General features: G+C 37.9%; 1 protein-coding gene across 1 annotated transcript; it reads right to left on the minus strand.

Moving 5' to 3' along the window:
- Positions 1-8,071: 8,071 nt before the first annotated feature.
- NDUFA12 (NADH:ubiquinone oxidoreductase subunit A12) lies at positions 8,072-24,173 on the minus strand. Its single transcript, XM_072401264.1, has 4 exons — positions 24,015-24,173; positions 18,943-19,025; positions 16,739-16,826; positions 8,072-8,308 (listed from the first exon to the last, which is right to left on the minus strand). The coding sequence occupies exons 1-4, from the start codon at positions 24,098-24,100 to the stop codon at positions 8,122-8,124; spliced, it is 444 nt and encodes a 147-aa protein (XP_072257365.1). The 5' UTR covers positions 24,101-24,173; the 3' UTR covers positions 8,072-8,121.
- Positions 24,174-24,518: the final 345 nt, after the last annotated feature.

Genomic DNA, 24,518 nt, shown 5'->3' on the forward strand with positions numbered 1-24,518 from the left:
GCTAACTGATCCTAATGTGCTTTCATGTATGAATTTATAATTACATGAATATTTTTATGTATTGTGTTAGGAATGGCAGGACATTTTCTAAATAGGCTGACATGCAGAAATGTAAGGAACAGAGGATATGCCAAAACAAGAATAAAGCTCTTTAAACCATGACTATTTCCAGATACCATTGGTTTTATTCTGGTGTGAACTGAGCCAATTGTATGGAAATGTTCACCATTTTTTGCAATGTATTGAATAAAATTCTCACCCCCACCACAGTTGGAGGCATATTTGTGAAATGTTGGGTGGTGCCAACTGGCAATTTTAGGCATGTGTAGTGTGACATTTTTATATGTTCATCTGTATTTTGTCTGCCCCTATTTATCTGCCACCTTGTACCCTGGATTTTATATACCCCTCTTCATGTGTCAGCATGTCCTAGTGCATTTCTTATACCTCTTTGCTACCTTGTCCTCATGCATTTCTTCTGCTCCACTTCCTCTAACACCATGCCCCATTTTATTTGCCCCTCTTTATATGCTACCTCGTCTTTCCACATTTCTTTTTGCCCATCTCCCACCACTTTCCCATTAATTTATTGTGCCCCTTTTTATTTACAACCATGTTCCCTCTGTTGCTGCCCCATGTATGTGCTGAGCCTCCAATTTGCAGCAGTCCTCAGTTCCCTCTATCATTTGTTAATATCACTAGGTAGCATTTTCAGACATTTTGAAATGCTAGAAAAAAACTGCAGCATGAATTTACAAGAATGCTGCACAATGCAGGGTGAACTGACCTCATAAAAAAGATAAAGATTTTTTTTGTACTTTGTCAACATTTCAAAATGCAGCAAATTGCCAGAAATTGCTCCCTGTGAGGACAAGTCCTTCAAGTCCAGTGGAGTGCAATGTAATATTCGTATTATGTTTATTATGTTATCATAATATGTTTCAAGATACATTACATGCTAAGTAAAATTAATGGCATTGCATTTATTTTATTCACAATAATAAAGGATCATCAACAAATACTCAAGATCTCATGAGAATTCTCATGTCAAAAGAAATTCCTATTTTACCTTCCCATCATACTTTTTAACAAGGTATGTGTTATTCATGTGGCTCTCCCCTAATACTGTGGTAGGTTGATGGGTCTGCTCTGTGTTTCTCTGTCACATTGTACTTTGCAATATAAACAGCATTCTACTGCTGTGCTAAAACTCAACTAAACAGTCTACCACAAGGACAGCCTTGAGATCTGAACAAAGACGTGCTTACAGAAGTAACAAAGCTGTGCATTAAAACAAACTCCAAGGTGGCCAGACATAAGGGAGAGAAGAACATACCATTCAAAGTACATAAAGTCTTTGAAGGAGAGGAGTGAATATTATCCTATATAATGGAATACTTGCAAAGCATTCTAGAAAATCTAAAGTATACTCTGTGCGATGAATTTACCTTTATCACTTACAAATAACATGAATTTTGCATGTCCTAATGAAAGCCAACTTTTGGTGCACTGAAAAAGTTACAAACCGCTCTAAATTATCCGGTAAAAACAAAAATGAAAGACATTATATATATGTTAACTGATTTACCAAGGTTTACCATGTAAGCTCACAGTTTAGGCCTTGTTTAGATAGACAACCATATGAACAGTGTGTACAGCATACAAAGCATTTGCAGAGCTTTTAGCAAGCTTTGTTGACCTTTGAAGTGATATATAGCTCTAGTTAGGATATATTACATTTAAATGGTAATGTTAGTGTTGACTGTCACTTTAAACAAGCTGCTAGCAGGCTTCAGTAAGCATTAGCACTTCTTTAAACTGTTGAAAGCATGATGAAACTTTCTAGCAGCTTGTTTAAAGTAACTGTCAGTGCTTAACATTCCCATACTGGAACCAAATCATTATTTAAAGGCATCAACAAAGCTGCTCGACACTTGCTGTAATCTTGTGAACACCCACTGTACACACTGCTCTTATACAAGTTAAAGTTCATGTGAACAAAGTCTTAGTGTGGCCAGGTATTTGCAGTTTTAGCAACCGATTGAATCCTAATTTATATCATCACATGACAACCAGGCCCAGCAGCTGAAGCTTATTCTTTGGAACAGGCGTGCAACACAACTATTGCTATCATTGCCCACCATTCTCAAAGTATAGCTACAATTATGTACTGTATATATAAATATACCTAAGGAATATACCTAAGGAACATGATTCCTACATACTGGACCTGATTTATTAAAGTTCTCCAATGCTGGAGAGGATACACTTTCATCAGTAAAGGTGAGTGATCAAGCAAATTTCCTAAAAGTCATTAGCTATTTGTTAGCAAATGTTTTCAATTCTGGACTGAATCCATTCCAGGTTTGGTGGATCACCCAGCTTCACTGATGAATGTGTATCTTCTCCAGCCTTGGAGAGCTTTAATAAATCAGGCCCAATGTGTATGTATTCTTTTCTCCTGGATGACCGCCAGCACAGTGCATATGTCATATTTATACACATTGTAAATCAATATAGGCATACAGAACTTTGCACCAGCAGCAATATAGGTCTACCTTTCTAAAAAAAACAACATTTATAAATGAGAGGATTGCATATAATGTCTCTGCTTTTATTACTGTATGTGGCACACAGTAAGACTGACAAGCAATTTTACATTGTATATTATGACAGCTATATCCGCAAGTTCTGAAACTGCCATGGAAACAGTGTATCATTTAAGAGCTAAGAACAGGTCAGTTTATTATGTGATAAGCACAAAGAACAGCCAGCACAGTTGAATTGTGACACATCCTTTGACAATATGATCAAATTATTTTAGTAAGTAATACAAATAGCCAAATATGTATTACATATTAAGCTATTGGACCATATGCTCTCTATACCTTTAAACCTGTGGAAACCTAAATGCAGTAAAGGAAACTATTTATATCTTTTCTTGCTTGGAACTGAAAACACAAATGAAATGTTGCTTTCAGAATTTCAACTAGGGATGGCAACAAATTGATTTGGTCAGCTCTATCATTTATTGCCACCTCACAAGGTGCCTGATCAGATTGCATTTTTTTTTCTAGCTCAGAAAAGCAGATATCTTTTTGGATGCTTAAAAAAAACTAAAGCGATTGTTTCATCTTGTATTAATCATTTCTGGTATATTAAATGGCGGATCCATGAACAACGAACAATCCTAAAACAAGTGAAGGGAGGAGAGCACAGCGGGGTGCCGCTCCATCATTCCCCCCTCCCCTTTCTATAGAGCAGAACGATGCTGTATGTACAACGCTCGTTCAGTCGTTTGTCATTGGAAAGAATTGTGAAAGATCCTTTCCAGCGACAATTACTGAATGTGTGTACAGAGCCTTAGTCTGTGAAGTTCTGATGGTGTGACTGGCTATGACACCAGACATTTGAGGACTTTAACGTTCTGTGTGCGCCATTGTCTTACCAGATTCACATCTTGAATTTAGCATATACTCCATATACACTGCAGAAAACAACTTTAGCAGATTTGATAAAGGCCGTAATAATATTTACTGAACATTTCTTACTTGAGCTTTCTTTTGGGAATCTGTTGTAGGCTTAGTTCAGCTTTAGGGTTCAACTAAAAATGTAATACAATGAAAAGCTAGATTGTTGTGTTTGTGCATTTTAAAACTATACAGTAATGCAGACATTTTCAAGTTTGCAATTAGAATTATTAGTAAAACCCAAAGATTTTTGAGTTCTGAGAAAGGGAAGGAAACATTGCCCTGGAAAGAGTAAGGTCAGCGTAATGGCTTTGCTTATATCGGTTTCTTTGACGACTGAAGTAAATTGCACCACTCATCTATGGTTACCATGGCAACAGAACCAGAGGCTAAGCGTTTCTGATGCTCCGATAACAGGTTTACTTTCTGTAAATCTTTTACAGTCTTTGACATGCTCTAAAAGGGATCAATTTGTATTTTCTTGAAGGAAATGTCTCACAACTTGTAAGCGTCCATTTTATCACAATCTTTTTTTTTTTTTTTATAGATATGAATCTGCTGATCAGAAGAACATTAAATACAGACAAAAATCAATAACTTCTTTTCTGTAATTGTCAAACAGAAATCATATTATCAAGCTTGGTTATTACAATACGTGTATGACGGCAGGAACAGAGCTGTGGTGCACCTGCTCCTGGCGCCACAAGGCCAAATATACTTGTGATGTAGTAATCATGATTATATGACTCATGTCTACTAACCATATTATTAGATTTTATATTGCAACATGTTTCTATAGCTATACAACTGCTAGGAAGTATAAATTGTGAGCACCTAGTGCCTGCACATATCATACCTGCAGCAGTTGTCATTCACCAAGGGAATGACCCAGCACTTGGCCATAGTAAAGGTTAATAAAAACAGGGTGTCTGTACTTTAAAGACATTGACAGCTTTAACATATGAACAACAACATTCTAGTTCTATAAAAAGAATTTACTTCAATTCATGCAGTGTATGAGTCATTGTGCTCTGGATTCTATATAAATGCAATGAGCAGATTCAGTTTGAATTATTATAATAAATCTAATTTGTTTTTTTTTGTTACCTATATATAGAAACTGTCATTTTTAGATTTAAAGGACAACTGGTTGTCCTGAGTACAGCCCACCAGTTCAATACCACTCCTTTATCCAATGCCAGATACTGCAGAGCCTTACCTGTAAAAGAGTCTCTGGCAGGGTCTTTTCTCAGCATGCCATAAACGCATTAGTAAGTATTGGTTTTGGTGGGCTGAGGAATTAAAGAAGTTATACCAGAGGTACCTATGACACTCCTATACTGTCCAGCATCCAGACTAGGTGGCTGGCATCTGTGTGGTAGCTTCCTGATTTTCCAGGATGTCTACTTGTTTTCTACAGGAGGAAATGCATTCAATTCACTGTGCTGCTCTGGTTGAATGTAGCAGACAAACACAGATAAGGAATCTGGCCCCCACTCCCACTGCCTTGTGGCCTATGGTCCTCTGACTCTCCTTGACCAAACCGATAATAAAAGAAACACTTAAGTTACCTGCATTAGTCTTTAGTTTGATTTGTGTCCTGTTCAGCCCCCTTGAACCCTAGGCTGCCAACATAACATCCTGCCTGGGGTATATTGGGGTCTATTTATAATGCAGTGAATCTGACATTCTCTGGAACATTCCCTGGTGGAGAATTTTCCAGGTCCATGTGTTTCATTTGTAGTAATTGATTCCCCACCAGGGAATGTTGACTTCACTGCTTTATAAGAAGACGTCATAAAGATCAGTGAATTGTTAATGAATTCCAGGCCCAGTACCTGAAGAACCATCCTAGCCACAAAGGATATCTAGTGGTTTTATTATTAAATGGGATATTAGAGTAGTTTCCCCCAAGTGAAATTCAGGCTTTCCTTGGCCAGCAGAAATTGTAGGTCACCACTGACTTATACTTTGTTGGCATGGAAAAAAGACCACCCACATCACTAAAATGTCCACCCTAGCTGCCATGGATGGGTGTGCTACCTGCTGCTTACCTTTGTAGATGCACACCTTAATATGTCCTGAATATGACAGATACACATTAGCTGGTAGCACTCACTAAATGGTGTACAGTAAAGTGGTTACTGGTGATGTATAAATATATAGTAATATACATACATGCTACGTTACACATGCTGTGACTTTACCAGCCTTTTTTAATGTAATAAAAAAAAATAATGAATTCTAGAATCTAAAACCCAGATTATTACAAATGTGTTAAGAATAGTTAGGGTATGTATTTATTTACTGGTAAATACATGTCAGGGATATCTGTTACTAAGCAGAAAGGATACAGTATATAACACAGATCTAATGTAATTAGCCATTCTCCAGATTGTGTGCTGCATTCTTTGACTGAGGCAATCATTTCACCCACAGGGAAGGGGATGAGGATTCACTTCATTACCCAACACTAATAAGCAGGATATAAGTAAAGTCCATCACTGCCTTCTCAATGATATTTTGTAATGCGCTGCATGACAGCCTATTGCTTTATATCCAAGGATTATGAAAATTATACAGTATATACATAATTTATAGTTGAGGAAAACAAAATTGAATAAATTTAGCAGTCTAGACCTAAGTCTTGGAGATAACTTGCCACCACTGTTTTCTTTAGAGTTAAACTCACCACCCGCAGGTTAGGTGCAAAATTTCCACTGATGAGATATTCATTACCAGAATATGGCTGATATATTCTGCAGCAGGAGAAGAGATATCAGCAGCAGGATGGTCAGTATAATATGACCCTAAAGCTCTGCCCATAAAAATAATAATTATTTTTAGAACCCATTTTAATGTGAATAATTATGGTTTAGTTTAACAAAGCTAAAGAAGAAAACATGTCGAAAAATCCCCAAAACAATCTATGGGGTTAAAAACGTAGACAGCTGTCACTGCACACTTGAAGTATGCTTTGAGCTGTGAAATGGGATTTCTTCCTATCTATGGAACTGCAGGTGTCAGTAAAGATGAAACAAGAATGAAATGCTGAGCACAAATGAATGTTGCCTGTACTATTTTTAATCTCTCTATATTTTCTTAAGAATAGAAATGTGAACAACTTTAGGCAGCCAGTAGAATCAATTGGTTGGCACTATTTGAACTAGACACTATGCCAAAGTCAATGTTTCTGCTCAATAAACTTATTTTATGTAACATTTTAGAACTAGATTCAGTAAAGTTACAGCATACATTTAGGCAGAAGTGTGTGTTCTTGCCAGTTCATTCTCTGCTGGACAACCTCTGATTTTTCTTTTTCTGCAGTATTCACTTTTATACTGAATGATTATGCATTTGCAAAATTAGAAAGAGGAAGTACGGATGCAGTGCCAGAATAAAAATGTCTTTTCATGCTGTTTTTTTTTATACAAGGTTGAAGTGTATAGCCTAGCACGCAAATTCAAAGTATGGGAACAGGAATGCTTTTGTCAGCAGATTTTGCATAAACCACATTGTAGACTTTTAACACAGTCACAAAGCTTTGAAGTAAAACATCTGTCCATAGGTACAGCTGTTTCTCATTTAACCTCCTATTTTTCCCTGGTTATTCTTTACTCTGCCCTTCCACGTCAGATGATTATTGCCCAAAAAAGTCCTACTCGTCTCGGTCACAAATCAGACATGGGTACACATGACCTCAACGCCATTGATCAATCTGCCTGGGGAGGAGAGCACAGCAAGGTGTCGCTCGCTCATACTCCACCCTCTCCATTGAGCGACTGTGTGGATGGGGTTCCGTCATCTGATGTCTGTCATCTGTACAGGGCCTTGTTCACACTAGATGAACAAAGTCTATTAATAATTAACATGCATTAAAACACCACCTCCCACTTTGTTTTATAAAGCGGGATGATCCTCAGATTTTAGACTTCCCCTAATATGGGTGGTTTCCTGAAACAGCCAATCATGTTTCACGTGCATGTAAAAATTAGAAAATTAACATCATTTGGTCCCCTTTGGTCTGTTAAATATTCTTTATACTAAAAGCAATTTCTAGTGCTCATTATCAAAATCTGCCTGATAGGTATGAAAAATACCAGTGTGACAAATTTAAACCTTTATGTTCTTGTTTTTGTACTTTTCCATACTTTAAATTTTGAATAAAAAAAAAATGTGACTGCTATGCTGAAATATGTTGTTTTTAGTAAGAGTAGTATGACAAAAAACAGCTTCAGTGGTTTTTAACTTATCTGATGCCTAGGCTTTGACAATAAGCCCCAGCTTTGAGAGAAAGAGGTGCATTCTGACATTTTATTTCATCGATGCTAGATGACCTTATCCTGGCACTGACAGTTTATAAGATTTGGCTACAGTATACCTATGTTTTGGTACAGGTGGTTACAAACATCCACCTGTTTACACCAATAACTTTTGGGCCGTTTGAAAAATCACAATCTTTCATTCAGAACTCCTTATTCCTGAATGCACTGCAGAGATTTGCCAAACAATGAGCTAGGGGCTACCTGACAGCAGAGGAAGCTGAGAAGAACACGACAACAAAAAGATGTGATGGAAAAAAAGTGCAAAGAACCACAATGCATGTTGAAAGAAATTATGTTTATTAAATATACATAATACAATCTGGCATTCATTTCTGAATCCTAGACGAAGGAGGAGGAACCCACTCTTGTATCTTCTTGCGGGTGGTAGAGTATGGTACATACTGTCCTGGTGTGGCACTCAGGTTGAACTGGTGATTCTCCCACATATATTTATAAGATGGAGGAGGGTGAGTGGTAGGAGGATCTTCTGTCATACAGTGCAGCCAACGATGCCTGGATAAAGATAAGAAACACATTTTAATAATCGTACAGGAAGATTCGTACTTCCCAAAACCCTTGTAAAAAATATCAGCTATTGCCAACACCGATGTGTCATTTCAAAATGTGATAAATTCACTGTGTTACTAGTGGGAATCATACCAAAAAGAAATGGTATTTGGCTGTATTGCATGAGCATTTGTGCTTCATTTTTAAAGATGTATTTATACATGGACAAACTATAACAGAATTGCCTTGGAATATCCCAAGAAACCCTCAGCTAACAGGCCTCGGTCATAATATAATTAATGCAAGCAGCAGGGTGACACAGAGGTTAGCACTCTGGCCTTTGCAGCGCTAGGTCCCAGGTTTGAATCTCGGCCAGGACACAATCTGCATTGAGTTTGCAGGTTCTCCCCGTGTCTAAAAACATGCAGTTAGATTAATTGGCTTTCCCCAAAAATTGACCTTAGACTGTATAATGACATCTGACATGACTAGTCATGGTAGACATGACTATGGATGTTGTAAAGCGCTGCATAACTTGTTGGCATTATATAAATACTGTGTAATAATTTTAGCTTTTAATGTGTTTATGTGAATTTTTGCGAGTCTAGTAGTAAGAAAAACATCTTTGGATCTGGTTTAGTGAACAGTTATCAAAACAAGGTCACAGCAGACATTATAAATTTAGAAATATCATAAGAAGTAATTGGCAGGCACATGTATTCTTCTAACAAAAAAAAAAATCACTTTGTACGCTGGCACATCATTTTTAATAGCACCGGCAGCATTTAAGTCAGTCATTAGGATGCTAGTCTGGGGTTTGCAGTCACTCATGTATTGTTGCTTGTAGAGAGCAATCAGAGCATGACAATATTCTGCAGTCACTGCTTTGTTTCAATCACCATGTAACAGAAACAGGTCAGTGCCTTTATATTCCAAGGTACAAATATGAATTACAAATAGCTTGAAATCGTTGACACATGGGGAAAAAAATGACTTTGGTGCTTTTTGAAGACAAAATTTATTGGGCTTAATGGTTAAAACCAACATTTTATTATCACGTATTAATAGAACAATGGATTTTTACCAAATTCTTTTAAACGGAATCAACATTGATAGTCCTCTCCCTTGTGCAATAGCTGAAAACTATGCGATGTGCTATGTTAGCAAAACATAGCAGAAAGCTTTATGAAAGAAATATGATCTTCTTTAAGTGCCATTACAGATGGTTCTAACAGAAAACTTTCCAAGCACGAAAGGAAACTAACTAATAAGTAACTGCTGTGAGCTAAAACATACCACATTCTATATGTTGAACCGAGTTAAATAATGTTAAAGCTACCACAGCTCCACAGAAGGGAGGGTAGCTCAGTGTTCAATTTGATATCAGGTTTTTCCAAATAAGTGGGATCCTAGATGACTCAATGTGTTGGCATCGACCTAGGCTACATATACACGTCAGATGATTCTTGTCCAATTATCGCTTCAGGGATAGTTTTGGATGAGAATCTGAGGTTTGTACGATGCTCTTCCGATGTCATTCATGCATTCTGGCAGGTCTATGAACGACAAATGCATGCAATTCAAGTGAACGAGAGAGAGAGAGCGCAGCGGGTGCCACTCGTTTCTTCTCTTCATTGAGGAGAATGGTGCTGTAAGTACAGTGCTCGTTCATCCAACGCATTGTGCAGTCTTTTGTCGTGGGAAACGATTGTGAAAGATTGTGTGTACACAGCATTACTAGCTGTGGGAGGCCGATTTGAACTTTTCAATTGCCTAAATTCTGTGGAAATGCATTATTGACAATAGAGCATTTCTGTGTTTTGTGGACACCTTAGGATTGCCCAAAAAGGTATATTAAAAATTTTCCTGGGCAAAGAGCAACATTGGTCAGGCCAAGTCAAAAATGGTGGGAACTAGGCCTAAATACAACAAATTAGGACTGTTCTTCTCCAAGGTGGGCTCTATATGTTGGCAGAAACTTTTCTAGATGTGCTAGTCTGACTGACTCATTAAACATTGTGTGGCCATGTAGCATATGAATTTTTAAGCACAAAAAAATTAATTATTCAAATGCAACCTAACCTGATGGACTAAACCCTAACGGACTGTTACAAGCTTTCGACAGAGAAGCATCATCTACATGAAATACATCTCATCCTAAAAGCCTTTAATAACATAATTATCCATAATTGGCTTGGTTGGTATAAATAATCTCTAGCTCTGCATTAAAGCATGTAATGCATTTCCAGGCCTTTACACCAGCAAGGTTAAATTAGTGATTGCTTTCCCTCAGTCCTGTAAACACATCTGATAACATAAACCCCATTACATACATCTCCCCAAAAGGTGATCTTAGAGATGGAAAGGTTATCCAAAACAAAGGCCTCTGGATACCATATGTTTTAAGCCAAAATGAATTAAAACCTTTTTTCAGCCTTTATAGCAAAGAATCTGTCACAAAGTCTACCTGCCAGCCAAAATCATTCCTAAAATCTGCTGGGAGGAAAATACTTCATCTGGATGACAATAAAGTGCACAGGGAACTGAAGACATTTCACAAGTATAGTACAATATAAAACTAATACATTAAGAGGTTTATTAACACGATTTATTTTGTTTAAAAAGTAAAAACAAGATCACAAAAACTCTTTAAAAGTGCAAAAAATCTATATTCAACACAGAGCAACATAAGAAAGGTAAGAAGAAAAACAATTTTGTGGTAGCAGATGTATGCAACTAAAGTCTTCCATTACATTAGAATGCTATAAATGAATTTTAATTAGGAATCCTTTGCTGACTAGAAGGGCTTAGTGCTGACAAGTTACATACTGTGCATTTGCTTTGACTTGTAGCTTCCATTTTTGTATGTCCCTATTGGCTATAAAGGGATTAAGTTGACTTGACAGTGTACACATATAGCACTACTGCAAATGTATGCAACGGAGGTATCTTTATTATTAAAAACTTAGCAAAGCTAATTGGTCAGGGATTTAGTTTACAACTTCAATATCTTGCGTATGTCATACTGAAAATAAGTGCTAGATATACAATGCATAACCTCGGCAGTCAAACATATCCACACATAACATGTATTTTTGATTCAGGGACCTAAACAGAGGTACACACATTTACATAGATATACAGGAGAATTTGTAGCCAAATTTATGAGACAATTCAAAAATTGTATATTAGGCATATCTAAGTTTGGCGGCTGCTGGGGAACAAAAATAGAAGAAAGATAGGTGAAGGAACCTTGATACAAGTTAGAAAAGTGAAAGGTTAATTTAAACAATCCTTTTTATATCATTTACATTTTAGCTGAGCTTTATCAATAAATCTTACATACTGAGCTTCATCAATTATTTCCTACATAAACAACTACTGCAAAGCAGATTTTAACATCCTGCAACAATAGTTTTCAATAGATCCATGCTATGTGAAATACTGATGTTGGATAGAAAAACTGTCTGGTAATTTTTTTTATTCTTTTTGGATGGTTGGGTCAAAGTGGCCAAACAGAAATAAAATGACAGACAAATAGGGAAACAGATTTCATTGCTCTATTAAACTGTCCTCTGTTTGAATGAGAAATGTATTAGGGTTGCAAGTGTATACTTCCTAAGAGATAAACTCACTGCTAAGTGACAGTATAATCCCAGCGTGTTTATTTAGTTGTTTACAAGCCATCATAATCACCCTTACTGGACTGAGCAAATTCTAGATGTGCTGAATCCCACAGAGAATACTAAATATACTTTTTAGAATATAAAAATAAAACCTATACCTATGCAAAGCACAGAATCAAGAACATTGGGTGGCCGGTCTATTCTGTAGTGTGTTTTCATTTGTTACAATTTACATAATTAGCCCAATATGACAAAGCCAAATGTGCACTCAGCAATGGGAGGGGATGCTCTTGGCTGCTCCTTCTGCGCATGCCCGATCATCTCAGGCATGTACAGAAGCAGCCCTTTCACCAATAGGGGAAAAAATTGCCAATCACACAGTACAGTTTCAGGAAATAGACTGTTAAGAGCTGATGTCACTCGGTCCATATACAATTCTGATAGCATTACATAAACATAAAATAAAGGTAAAAAGTAACAAGTGTAGGGGAAGGGTTAAAATTGCTGAGGTTTATACTGCTCCTTGTGAATTCATATTCCAGCAAACCATGCAAATGAACAAAACGCTTCCTTTTGACATTGTAACACTTTTTAAAACTTTGTTTATGGGTTTCAAATATAAAACCCATGAACAGTTTTAACAAATGCCTAAAAACTGTACAAAAAGTCCCACAAAATAACCACTTTGCTTGAAACACAATCTGATCTAGTACAAAAATTATTTTTTTTTTAATAAAAAACTTTTATCTTGCCAAATTAGCTTTGACACAAGGAGAAGGGTCTTTGGCAAAGTGGCTGTAATACTTAAATCTTAAAAGGACCTTTAAACACTCAGGCCATGATTCACCTAATATGTGTTCCGAAGGTGAAAAAAATGGCTCCCTCTGGTGGGAAAATAGCCATATTACAGGTTACATTTTCTTCTTTAAGAACCACTTGGACTAAATGTAATTAATCAACTAAGTCTGTAAAATACAATGTCAAATTAGAATATAATTGTAAAAATGAAAAACACATTTGGGTTTATTGTAGCATCAATTCCAATGAATGGGATATTCATTGCTAAAGTCGGATTATTAGGATTATCAACACCAATATTTGGGGATATTTATTGCTGAAGTGGGGTTATTACTGCCACTGACACCAATCATTAGTAATAATTTTTGTTGACACCGAGACCGATGAGGAGTGGTGGGGGGCAGGGTATTATTGCTGAGACTACTCCATGGCATAAAGCCTAACTTTTGATTGGCCATGTCATGCGACACTGTTACCTTTCAGGGATAATCCCCAATATCCTCAGGCTTTTATTACAATACTTGATTTGGATAACACTTCATGTGACTCCTGGATACAAATGTGGTCCCTGGAGTTTTTTTTTCTCATCACTGTTAGTGTCTAACTTAAAATGGTCCAATAAATTCAGTATGGAGTTTGCTTTTTTGATGGCAATCTATATCAAATGGTGCAATGAATTAAAGATCCCTTACCAGTATAAAAAAAAAAAAAAATCCATGATTCAACTTTGAAGACAGCTTGCAAAATTAGGTGAAGACATGGGTAAAATCAAATACCAGTTCACTTCTACAGTGAAACAATCCAAGAGGGCTGCCCCCTTGTGGACAGGTCTTAGACAGGCTTTTATTTGAAACTATTTAAAATTTAAGAAACCAACAAATTAGCTAAATTTCTAGATAATTCTATCCAGCAGTTACAAAAAAAGGTAAAAGTATAGGTTTAAACTATAGTAAACACCACAGCTAGTCGTAACTCAATTTACTGAACATGTTGTATGTACTTGTAGGCTCAATGGGTGATAAAATACTACAGCAAACAAAAAATGCTGTGTTCATGCCAGTGACAGTTGCAACGATAACCGCAAAAAAAAAAAAAAGCTGAAGATACTTGCAAAATAATTTGCAGTTGGTATCTAAAACAATCAAAAAATACTCACGTCTAATATTAATAAACAACATTGTTGTGCTGGGATAAATATCACTAAAACAAAAAGTAATTTACCTGGAAAAATGTGATTCCCATATTTAAGTAGTGTTTTAAATTAAAAGCTGGACAAAGGATAGCAAAGGATGCCAAGATGTCCAACCCGACATTTTTTTACTAAACCTTTTGTAAACATGTTCATTTGTACCACGTCAGTGGTGGGTAGAACACACCAGTAAAATAAACAAAATCTTCATTATTTTGGCCAAAACAAACACCATATGGTTCCTGTGTATAGTGGAGAAGAGAAAAGTACTGTGAAGTGTATTGTTCTAAAAGCATCACATAGCACTGTGTAACCCCAAGAGGACAGGGCCTGGACCAAAACATCTCTTTACATGTTTGCCAATGTTCAAAATAATTGTAGACAACGTTCTGAGTGTACATAATTTCTTAAAATATCTGTGAAAGGATGCACTTAAATATCCTAAAACAGCATAGGCCAGTTTGTTGGTGCAGCAACCTTCCTAATGCCTGACCAGAACGGACGGCATGTAAGGGCCCCCCTTCTATCAACTTTGTGGATTATAGGTTCTGCTTTAAAATACAGCGTTACTAGAATCCTGTAGTGTCACTGAAACAAAAAAAAAAAAACAGCGGCTTTTCTCCAAAACATTGTATAAATGAACTTTATTATGGGTGACACTGTTATTATGTATACATACACCAGTATTCTCCACAGAATTTTTTTTCAGCTGGGTGGGAAGTAGCAGTAGGTGGGTTGTGACCCAACTCTTCAGTAACCACCTGGCTGTTTTTGGGTGGTTTTGAAAAAAAACTGGGTGGTGCACTCAGCTAAATGAGCTTGGGGAGATCACTGTACACTAAATAATCAGTAGCAACCCAACTTTATTGCCTCACACTTTGCTTACTGTTCACCTAATCTTTTTACCCATGCAGGACTGGAGGACTAGAGGGATTAGGCCTGATTTATTAAAGCTCTCCAAGCCTGAAGAAAATAGACTTACATAGGAGAACATGGTACAGGCAAAAACTGGAATGGATCTGGTCCAGGATTGAAAACATTTGCCATTAGCAATCCATTCCAGGTTTGCTGCATCACTTGGGTTCTCCCGTGATAGTCTATCTTCTCCAGTCTTTAGGTGCTTTAATAATTCAGGGCCTCTATATATAGTTGCATAGACAAGTTAAAAAAAAGACACAAGTCCCATCTAGTTCAACCACACAAGAAATAAACATATCCCAGATAAAAACCTCATTCCTGATCCCATGAGGCAATCAGATGTTTCCTGGAGCAAAAGTCCCCGTTGTCTTTACTTTCAAACTTTAATACCCAGTTATATTCTGCGCTTTTAAAAAGCATCCAGCTTTATTAAAGCAATCTACAGAAACTTGCCTTAACAGAGACCTATTCCACATTTCCACAGACCTGACAGTGAAGAATCTCTTCCTTACCCAGTGATTAAACTTCTTTTCCTCCAGACGCAAAGAGTGCCCTCTTGTCCTTTGTAATGATTCCAAAGTGAATAATGGGGAAGAGAGTTCTCTATATGGACCATTTATAAATTTATACAGGGTGATCATATCCCCTCTTAAACGTCTCTTCTCAATGTGTGATGCTTTCTACAAATAATGATGTTACAAGTGCATCAGGACCAATAATAGGGAAGTAATTTTTATCTCTCTCCTCCAGCCACGGATCAATAAAAATCTAACACAAGTAGCAACCGTTACGGAAGACAGAGTGAAGTGTGGTACTAAATAGGGGTCTCTATCTTCCTGACAACTAGACTGACTGAAGAAATATTCTCTAACTCTAGACTTTTCTTTTGCTCTCAAATGCAAAGGCTGCAGATACACACTGACTTGCTGGGAAGGGAATGAAGTTTTACTATTAATGTGTGGTTTTTGCAGTTCATAATATCCGATATATACCTTATACACATTTACAGACAATGGTTACCCAGACTGAAGCCCTTCTTTAAGCCATTCATCCAGCCAGTGTTGCTGCTGTAATTCCTGGTTATGATTATTAACACTCAGCAGTACTGTCAGAGAACACATCTAGCATATTAATTTGTTTACAATGCAATGTGCAGGTGTGAGGAATACGTGGCCACCATGGCTTATTACAATGGTTGCTATGGATATACAGAAAAGCATTGTGCTCCTGCCACCATGGACTACTTCCACTGGAACACATGCATCAAGATGTTATTTCCTAGAATCTATCCCCTTCATTACAGTGCTAGGATTTCGGTCCATTGGGAAACAATATAGGATATTTACGGTCTTCACAGCAGCAGATGTTCTCATTTTCTCACAGAACTGTACATGATATAAAGGTTTAAAGTGGATATCAGTCTCTGTTTTTGCTCGTACCAACCACTGATTAAAGTCCTGACAGCTCTGTACCAGACATTATATTTCACTTTTATTGCACAGTATGAATGTTGCATATCTGCTGTAGCTTCATCAAACTCGTTCAGTAATTAACAGCACTGCACTCTTAATAGTGATGGCATTTAAAATGTGACTCCAGCTGCTACTATAGCACTGATAATACCAGTGACTAGTCCTTTGTCTCCTACTTGGCTCTTTTAGGAACAGCTTCCAGAGTTGTTTTTTTTATTACGGGTAGCGTTGAAAGCATGGAATAAAAAAAGGTAATTTTCAAAGGGCAGTCATAGTAATTTTACAGATGGGGCAGCTACCAGCTAATTAAGAATACCAGAATGAAAATCATAGACATGTAAATTATATGAAAGCTGGATTACCCTCTGTTATAAATAAAATGTTTTATATATATATATATATATATATATGACACATCTTAACATTCACTTACCATTCAGGGGGTACCATGCTGCCATCCAAATTCCAATAAGTATTTCTACCATTCATCTCACTAGTGTAGTCTACCCACCGATGACGTGCTGCAAATGCAAAAAAGCAGCCTTGGTTTAGCTTTAGGAAGATACCATAGCCATTTCATTAAAATATGTTTTTTGTGGGTTTACTCCACTATGAATTTCCTAAACACAACTAGGTGTAATATGTGTGTAAATTCTTCATGGCCTATAACCTCTTAAATAGAGTACATGCAGAAATTTATATTGTGCATTTAATTTAGCAACATGCTTTACCTACAGCTATACTTTAGCTTTTCAGATCATAATCAAACCCTACCCATGTACAATGGATGCCCATTAAACAGTAACTTCTCAAAATCCATATTCGACCCTTGACATGCATGAAATGACCTTTGGTGAGGAGCTGTGTGTTCTGTGATTGTTGAGTATGATGTGCTGGACTGCACAATAGGGCATAAAACCAGAAGAGAGTTGTGATGATTTGTCTTGTTGGAATGTGGGCAAGACAGATCAAAAAAATGATGGGGGAAGAATAAAAAGGTGTTCAATGCATTATAACAATTTTTTTTATAGAAACACAATCATCTCTTCCACATACATATTGACACAAATGTTGCCACCTTTCCTGTGGCACATCTTTGTTAGTGTACTTCATACCTCATTAGGGTGGCCCTTTAACTACAATGAGCTGGATGCTTGTAATAGACTGGTGTAACTTCTCACAAGATTTCACCTACATTCACTACCAAACTTTTGTTGGGAACAATGACTTCACACCCAGCAATAAGGAATGCAAATATAAGGGAAAAATAATTCTAACTTTTATTTTAGTTGCACTTTACATACTAATAGTAAAAACAAACAAAATATTGTTACTGTAAAAATTCACATTTTATTCTATCATTTTTCCCTATGGACCCAGAGCAATTTGTACATTTCTGCTATGGACATGTTTATGCAATAACTTTGTAATTATGTAAGATTAAAGCAATACATTAATAATATATATAGGACACACAAGTGTATTTTAGGTGATACAAAATGTAACAAAAATAGCACACCTTTTTCCTTACTGTGATTAGTGTTCATTTAATAAAAAATATTGTAACACATGACTGTGTTGTAGATAACTTTAATTCTATAATTTCTTGTTAAAAATAAAAAAAGCACTGCATACAAGGGGATTTACAAAAAAATAAAGATTTTTTTAATACAAGAAAAACCTTAAATATAGAAATAGAAATTAAAAAATATCAGTTATGGAGGAGGCGGGAGGGGTTAATTTGTGCCAATTAAAGCAAGCTAGTGGTTAATTGGGACAAATTCTTTTGTTTTTAAGACACTTGTCAGGTTGCTAAACATGGCATGACTGGCATAACTTCTGGTTCCTTTATCTACAGATTCCTTTGATTGGAAGGTAAGTGAAGCAGTGTTCATGCAAGTAGACACAAATGTAACAATATATCTCTGATACATTTGTATGTCTCTAATCAAGTCTGAATAATGTTCCTGTTTTGACAAGGATAGCTTTAAAAGTTCCCCTGTCCACGCAGTGGTCAGCTTTGACTGGTAGGAGCTAAGAGCAAGTGCAGTAAAATAAAGCACATGATCCAAATCACTGGAGCTTACATCTCAGGGAATATACAATAGTGAAATCAAATAGTTAAAATTACACAAAAATTATGTTAGTGTCACTTATGTTACACTAAAATACAAATATTACCTGCGGCAATCCCTTTTCTTGACCCAAAGGGTTTGATTCCACCATCCTTCCTGACAAATGTCACAGAAAAGGAACTGGAAATGTGACAGGCAGAGACAATGATTGACCCTGCTAGCTTCTTCCTAAATATCACAGTTTAGAGTGTTACAGGCAAAGGCATTAATTGACCAACTAATGTCACTGCTTAGACACCAGAAATGTGAGAAGTGAGGTGTTGGTTTTCTGCCTTGCATTTCACCTTTCTGGTCCTTGAAAGGAGGGAGAACATATCAAAGAATCAGCCCTATGGTATGTCTCTGGCTTCTCTCTGGGTCACAGGTTAGTATCCAAGTCACACTGTTTGGACAACATAGATATTACCAGGGAGATCCACAGTCAGCATTAACCAAATGCACAGCAGCCAGGAGGAACATTCAATATAACAGCAGATTTTATTTTCTTAGAGAATATTCTTACCAAAAAAATAACGTTTGTCTTCATAATATTTGTTGCCATACTTGTCCACGCCAACAAGTGTACCAGTCTTCAGTTCACTAGTTCTGCAAATATTTAGAAAATAAAATCACATTAGCATTTGAATTGTATTTTGCTTTCCATACATAAACCAAAAGCTGTAGGATAGCCATTCCATATGAATATGGAAGTAAAAAAAAAAAAAATGGATTCTGTTTGGACATCTATTTTCTTTCTTTCTGTTGGATGGTTGTGGCGGGGAAGTCTTTAAATTACAATTACTTACAGCTTCCTTGCAGTTACTTTCTGTCTAAAATGCATTCAAACAACTGGTAACAGTATTTTGTTTTTTTCTTTTAAACTTACATTCAAGTTGTGTGCATATCTATTTTGTGACCATTGTGTAAAAAAACAGACAGGCACATGTCATAATATGATGTTATGATGTACTGACACATTAGGTGCTATCATGCTGTATATTGGTGTGTTGTGCGTTGGCATAGCAGCTTATAGTCCAGGGGTGGGCAAACTTTTTGACTCATGGGCCACAATGGGTTCTGAAATTTGACAGAGGGGCTGGGCCAGGATGAGATGGATGGAGTGCTGAAGTGTGAACTAATATAAATGACATGGAAAAACTATTACATAAAAGATCTCGACCCTTAACAGGTAGCAAAATATGAATATGTAAGGCTTATTTTACAAAATATTTTCCAAATGCATTTTTTAATAACACAGTGGAGAAACTTATTAAACTTTGCCCCCTTTCCATCTAAAACTGCTGTATTTGTCCATATGTTTTATTACAGCTATAATGCTGATCCGATATGTAAAGTGAACCTGTCATATCAGCTATTTCCAGTCACAGCCCAGAAGTAGTGAGATCCACGTGTTTTTAAATGATTACTTTCACCTACAGGATGGAGTAAATTGACATGTCTGGAAATAAAGAAAACAATCCATTTATTGGGCACACAGATTTCCCAAAATGTCGGTCATGCTGGCAGGTAAATAGGTAGTAGGTGGTGTTTCATGTGTTAATGTGTGATAAGGCAGATTTAGAATGGGCCACCAATGCAAAGCAACTTAATAGAAAGCAAACAAACCCAGACCTATAATTTATTGAGAAGCACTACAACATGTAGTATGCATGTTGTATTGTACTGTAAAATAAGCCATGGCATAGAAGTTAAGCCCCCCCCCCCCCCCCTTAAGCACAACTTGTGCTGTGTCCCTGGACTTATTTTTGATCATGTGTCTTTCCATTCAGCCAATGGGGGTATGAGAAGAATGACCAATGTAAGCAGATTCAATAACTTACCTACACAGGAAAAACTCTAAAGCTACGTACACACGGCAGATTTTTATCGGCCGATAATCGGCATCGGCCAATTATCGGGCGAAAATCTTCCGTGTGTACAGTCGGTGTCGTCCATCGTCCGGACGACCGACCTGCCGGATCCACGGACGATGTGCATCTTGCAGCCCCTTGTCGTTGGAAAGGATCGTGAAAGATCCTTTCCAACGACAAAAATTGCAAGTGTGTACGCAGCTTTAGACTGCTTTTGACAAGGCAGTGACTATCACTAAACACCATTGCTTGCAAATGAAGAAATGGTCACGTTCATGATTATTTCCTGACACAATGGGTATTTCTTTCTTCTTGGTAGCTTACTATATTTGTGGTAAAACAACAGAAATTCATTTATTGATAGATCATAGATGATGCAATGGCACTTTATTTTGCTGCTGCCATATACGGGGAAAAAGAAGGCCGGCTTTGCTGGACATTTCAATATTTGAAATGTGGAGCATTTTGTCTAAAGCAGGTTGCTGAGTGCCAACACAAATTTTGAGCATATTGTTTCATATTTCATACTGCATATTTATATTCATATTTCATACTAAGTCAAAGAAGAAGCCTAAAAGTTAGAACAGGGGTGGGCAAACTTTTCACACAAAACTCGAGGTAGTGTTTGACAAGTAGGCGCGCTGAGACGGGTGTTACTCAAAGTGATAACATAATGACACCCCGGCCACTCTCCCATCGGAGATCTGAGCCTGCGATGGGAGACTGGGCATGTTGTGTCCAGGGACCCAACCCGCCCACTTGCCCGAGCATGGGATTTGTATGGGGGAGGTGGTCCCGGTGCTCCACCGCCCAGCGGGGTCCTTCTCCTGACCTTGCTTGGGGTAGCACCGGCCAGAGCCGCAGACCACCAAATGGGACGGATTAAGAAGCCTAATGGGCCATATATGGCCCGCGAGCCATAGTTTGCCCATGCCTGTTATAGTTCATAGCAAGAGGGCATACCCTAGCATGATAACACTGCTACTGCTTAGGGAACATTGTCACCCTAGGAAATGTAAGGAGAAAGACTACTGACAGAATCACCAGTCTGTACTAAAAAAACAAACAAGCAAAAAAAAAAGAAATAAAAAATGCAACTTAAAATAAAGCAAATTTAACAATGGAACTGGTGGAGGGAAAATACTGTTATGCAACTTATCGTATTTATTATTATTAAACAGGATTTATAAAGCACCAACATGTAGTAATTTATTATTTTTATGTTTAAATGCAATTTAAAACACATGCCAGGCCTACTTAACCTATGGCTAATGGCGCTGCATTAGCTGAATCTGTATATACTACAATGATCACATGCTCATAATCTTTGACATTTTGAGGTGAAATGACAATTTCTTCTCTTTATTGGGATTGTGGGCAGGTAGCGGTTGCACACAGCAGTATCACTCTTGCTATGACTAAAGTGCCCAGCGAGTCTAATGCTAACTCTGTAGAAGCAGATCTACTGTCAATCATCAGGAAAGATTTTGCAGCATCTTGTTTGTAGTGACAATGCTCTACTGCTTAGAAAACATGGTGGCTTACCATGCTGCAGGTCAGCATTAAAGTCTAAAGTAAGGATACACTGTACAGAGTTCAAAGAGAAACATAGTGTCTCACAGAAGCTGCAGTCGCCAAGCATGTACATCAGTGCAGTAATAATAAAATACAAAACACAGAACTCCCATTATAGAGTCTAAAATTCAATTCGCCTAAAATTCATCAACGACTAGCACTCCCTAAATAAATATATAAACACATATAGAGAGAGAGAGACAGACACATATATATTATGGACACCTGTCCAACAGCTTAATGCAAATATCTAATCAGCCAATCACATTGTCAAGATCACCATCTGTACCTTACACAGAGCATAAGAATGGGGAAGAAAGGGGATTTAGGTGACTGAACATGGCATGGTTGTTGATACCAGGCAGGCTGGGCTGAGTATTACAAAAACTGCTGTTCTGCTGAGATTTTCATGCACAATCATCTCTAAGGTTTACAAAGAAAGGTCCCAAAAAAAAAAAAAAAAAAAAAACAATATCCAAAGAGCAGCAGTATTCTTTTTAAAAGTATTGTTGATGCCAAGAGGGGACTGGTCAGTCTGTTTAAAGCAGAAGTAAACCCCCCAAAAAATAAAAATCACACTTACCTTTAATCCCCCAGATCAGTCTATACGACGAGAGGTTTCTTCCATTGGGTCCTGCGTCGTCCCGGTACCTGTCTTTGGCTCGAGGCAGAGGGAGCGCCAGGCGCCGACATCTTCTCCTTTTTACTCCTGGGTTCTTCTTTATACATCACCCAATCTCCCATTGCACAGGTTAAGTAGATTGTGAAAATTTTTTTCTATTGATGAAAGGCTCTTTCTGCGCATGTCCGAGATGGTCAGGCATGTACAGAAGGAGCAGCCAAAGCCTCCCCGGATGTGTAACGTAGGTATCCTGGGAGGCTCTGCACTCCCATTCGTTCTTGATCGCCTAGGCGATCGAGAAATTAAGGGGGCGGTGCTGAAACTTTTTTTTTTTTTTACTTTAACCCCCCCTAGCGGTGTTAGGTGTTCCGTCCAAATTTCCATGCAAAAAGCGGTACAATTTTTTTGCATGGAAATTTCTTTTTCATTGTTGGGCGTAATTCCTAGGCATAACTCACCGATATTTATTAAATGTAATAATAAACTTTAAATAAAACACAAAAATCTGTAAAAAAAAATAGTTAAACATGTAATCTAACTATACAGTAGCATATATAAAAATATATATATATTATATTAATATTTCTTTGTGTTAGACTCAATACAGCTATTCTGTATTGAATCCAATACAAAATTATTTCAATTTCTGGCTGATCCTCCGGCACCAACGTCACCGGGAAACCCCAGAGATCGTCGCTGCATATGCCGGCTGGAGATCGAGGAGGAAGGATGTGTCCCCAGGACCTGCGGGGACCAGAAGTACGCCAGGGAACAGTGACGGAACAAGGTAAGTGGGGTTTTTAGTTAAAAGCTACCACAAGTGTGACTCGGGAATACCGCTTTTTGCTTGGAAAATCTACCCCGAGTCACACTCGGGAATAGCGCTGGGGGGGTTAAGTAAAAGGGTTGTCTTCCATTTTATGTAACGTAAAAATTCTGAGCTTAGGTACGCTTAAAGCCGAGAGAAAGGCAACTGTAAATAAATGACCCCCTTGTTACACAGAAAAACATCTCTAAACGTACAACACATCACACCTGGAAGAAGCAATAGGGGACCCTGCTGAGTGCCACTCCTGTCAGCAGGCACCTGAGGCTATAATTTGTACAAGCAAAGATTGGTAGGAGGTGGTCCGATCTGATGAGGTCTGATTTCTGTGCTGCAACATTCAAACGGTAGGATCAGATTTTGGAATCAACAACATGAATCCAGTTTTTATCAATGTTTCTCAGCTGGTAGTGTACTGAGCTGTCAGTGAGGTCTGTCCATGCCAATCAGAGGGAATAGAAAGCAGCCCCTGTGACATGTATGACATGGGAACATGCCAGTAGCAGCAATGCTGTATATATGATATATAACTATAGCCCCTATCAGCACACGTGCTCTGATAAATGTAAACAAAGGTCAGTCAGTGTCATGTCTCAGCCAAGGTGACAGCAAGGAGGAAGGGAAGCACAAGGCTGCTGCACCCGGCTACAGACAGGTGCCCCGACAAGCCCATTACCACCAATACCGCCTCCTAGTCTAACCTGATCAGCTGCATGCAGGAGCCGAGTAGCCCCCGTGCCCGGACCTGCTGTATCCCCCTCCTCAGAACTTGCAGGTACTCCGCCATCTTCCTAACACTAGCGGAGACTTCCCATACGCCAGGGAACCGGATGTGATGTCAGGGATCACGGGGTGGGCGGGGCACACACTAAGGGATACTGGGAGGCCGGAAAAATGACAGCGAGGGACAGGAGTTGTGATGACAGGGCAGCTGGATGCCAGGGCTTACAGGGCGACACTAGGTTGCTAAAAAAATTGTGGGGAAGCTGGTTGATATCGGATATATCCTGTGAGGGGCGCTGTGTACTTGGAGAAGAATGTCAGATGTTAATAAAGTTATTTGTAAGGTGTGTATGGGGTGTTTCACCAGATGGTACCTTATTTTGATGGCTTAGAGGTATTAGAAGACACTTGGAATGCTATGGTAGTGTTCCTCTAGCATGGTGGTTGTCATGCTCAGGAACTGGAGGAGTATAAGTAACCCA

The sequence above is a fragment of the Pyxicephalus adspersus genome, chromosome 2 (genome assembly GCF_032062135.1).
Source record: "Pyxicephalus adspersus chromosome 2, UCB_Pads_2.0, whole genome shotgun sequence".
Lineage (NCBI taxonomy): Eukaryota > Metazoa > Chordata > Amphibia > Anura > Pyxicephalidae > Pyxicephalus > Pyxicephalus adspersus.

Excerpts from the sequence above, each read along its gene's own strand:
- NDUFA12 (XM_072401264.1), bottom strand. The coding sequence starts at position 24,100 with ATGGCGGAGTACCTGCAAGTTCTGAGGAGGGGGATACAGCAGGTCCGG. Across the intron at positions 19,026-24,014 it reads TCCTGCATGCAGCTGATCAG|AACTAGTGAACTGAAGACTG; the intron begins GTTAGACTAGGA and ends AAATATTTGCAG. Across the intron at positions 16,827-18,942 it reads AGACAAACGTTATTTTTTTG|CACGTCATCGGTGGGTAGAC; the intron begins GTAAGAATATTC and ends TTGCATTTGCAG.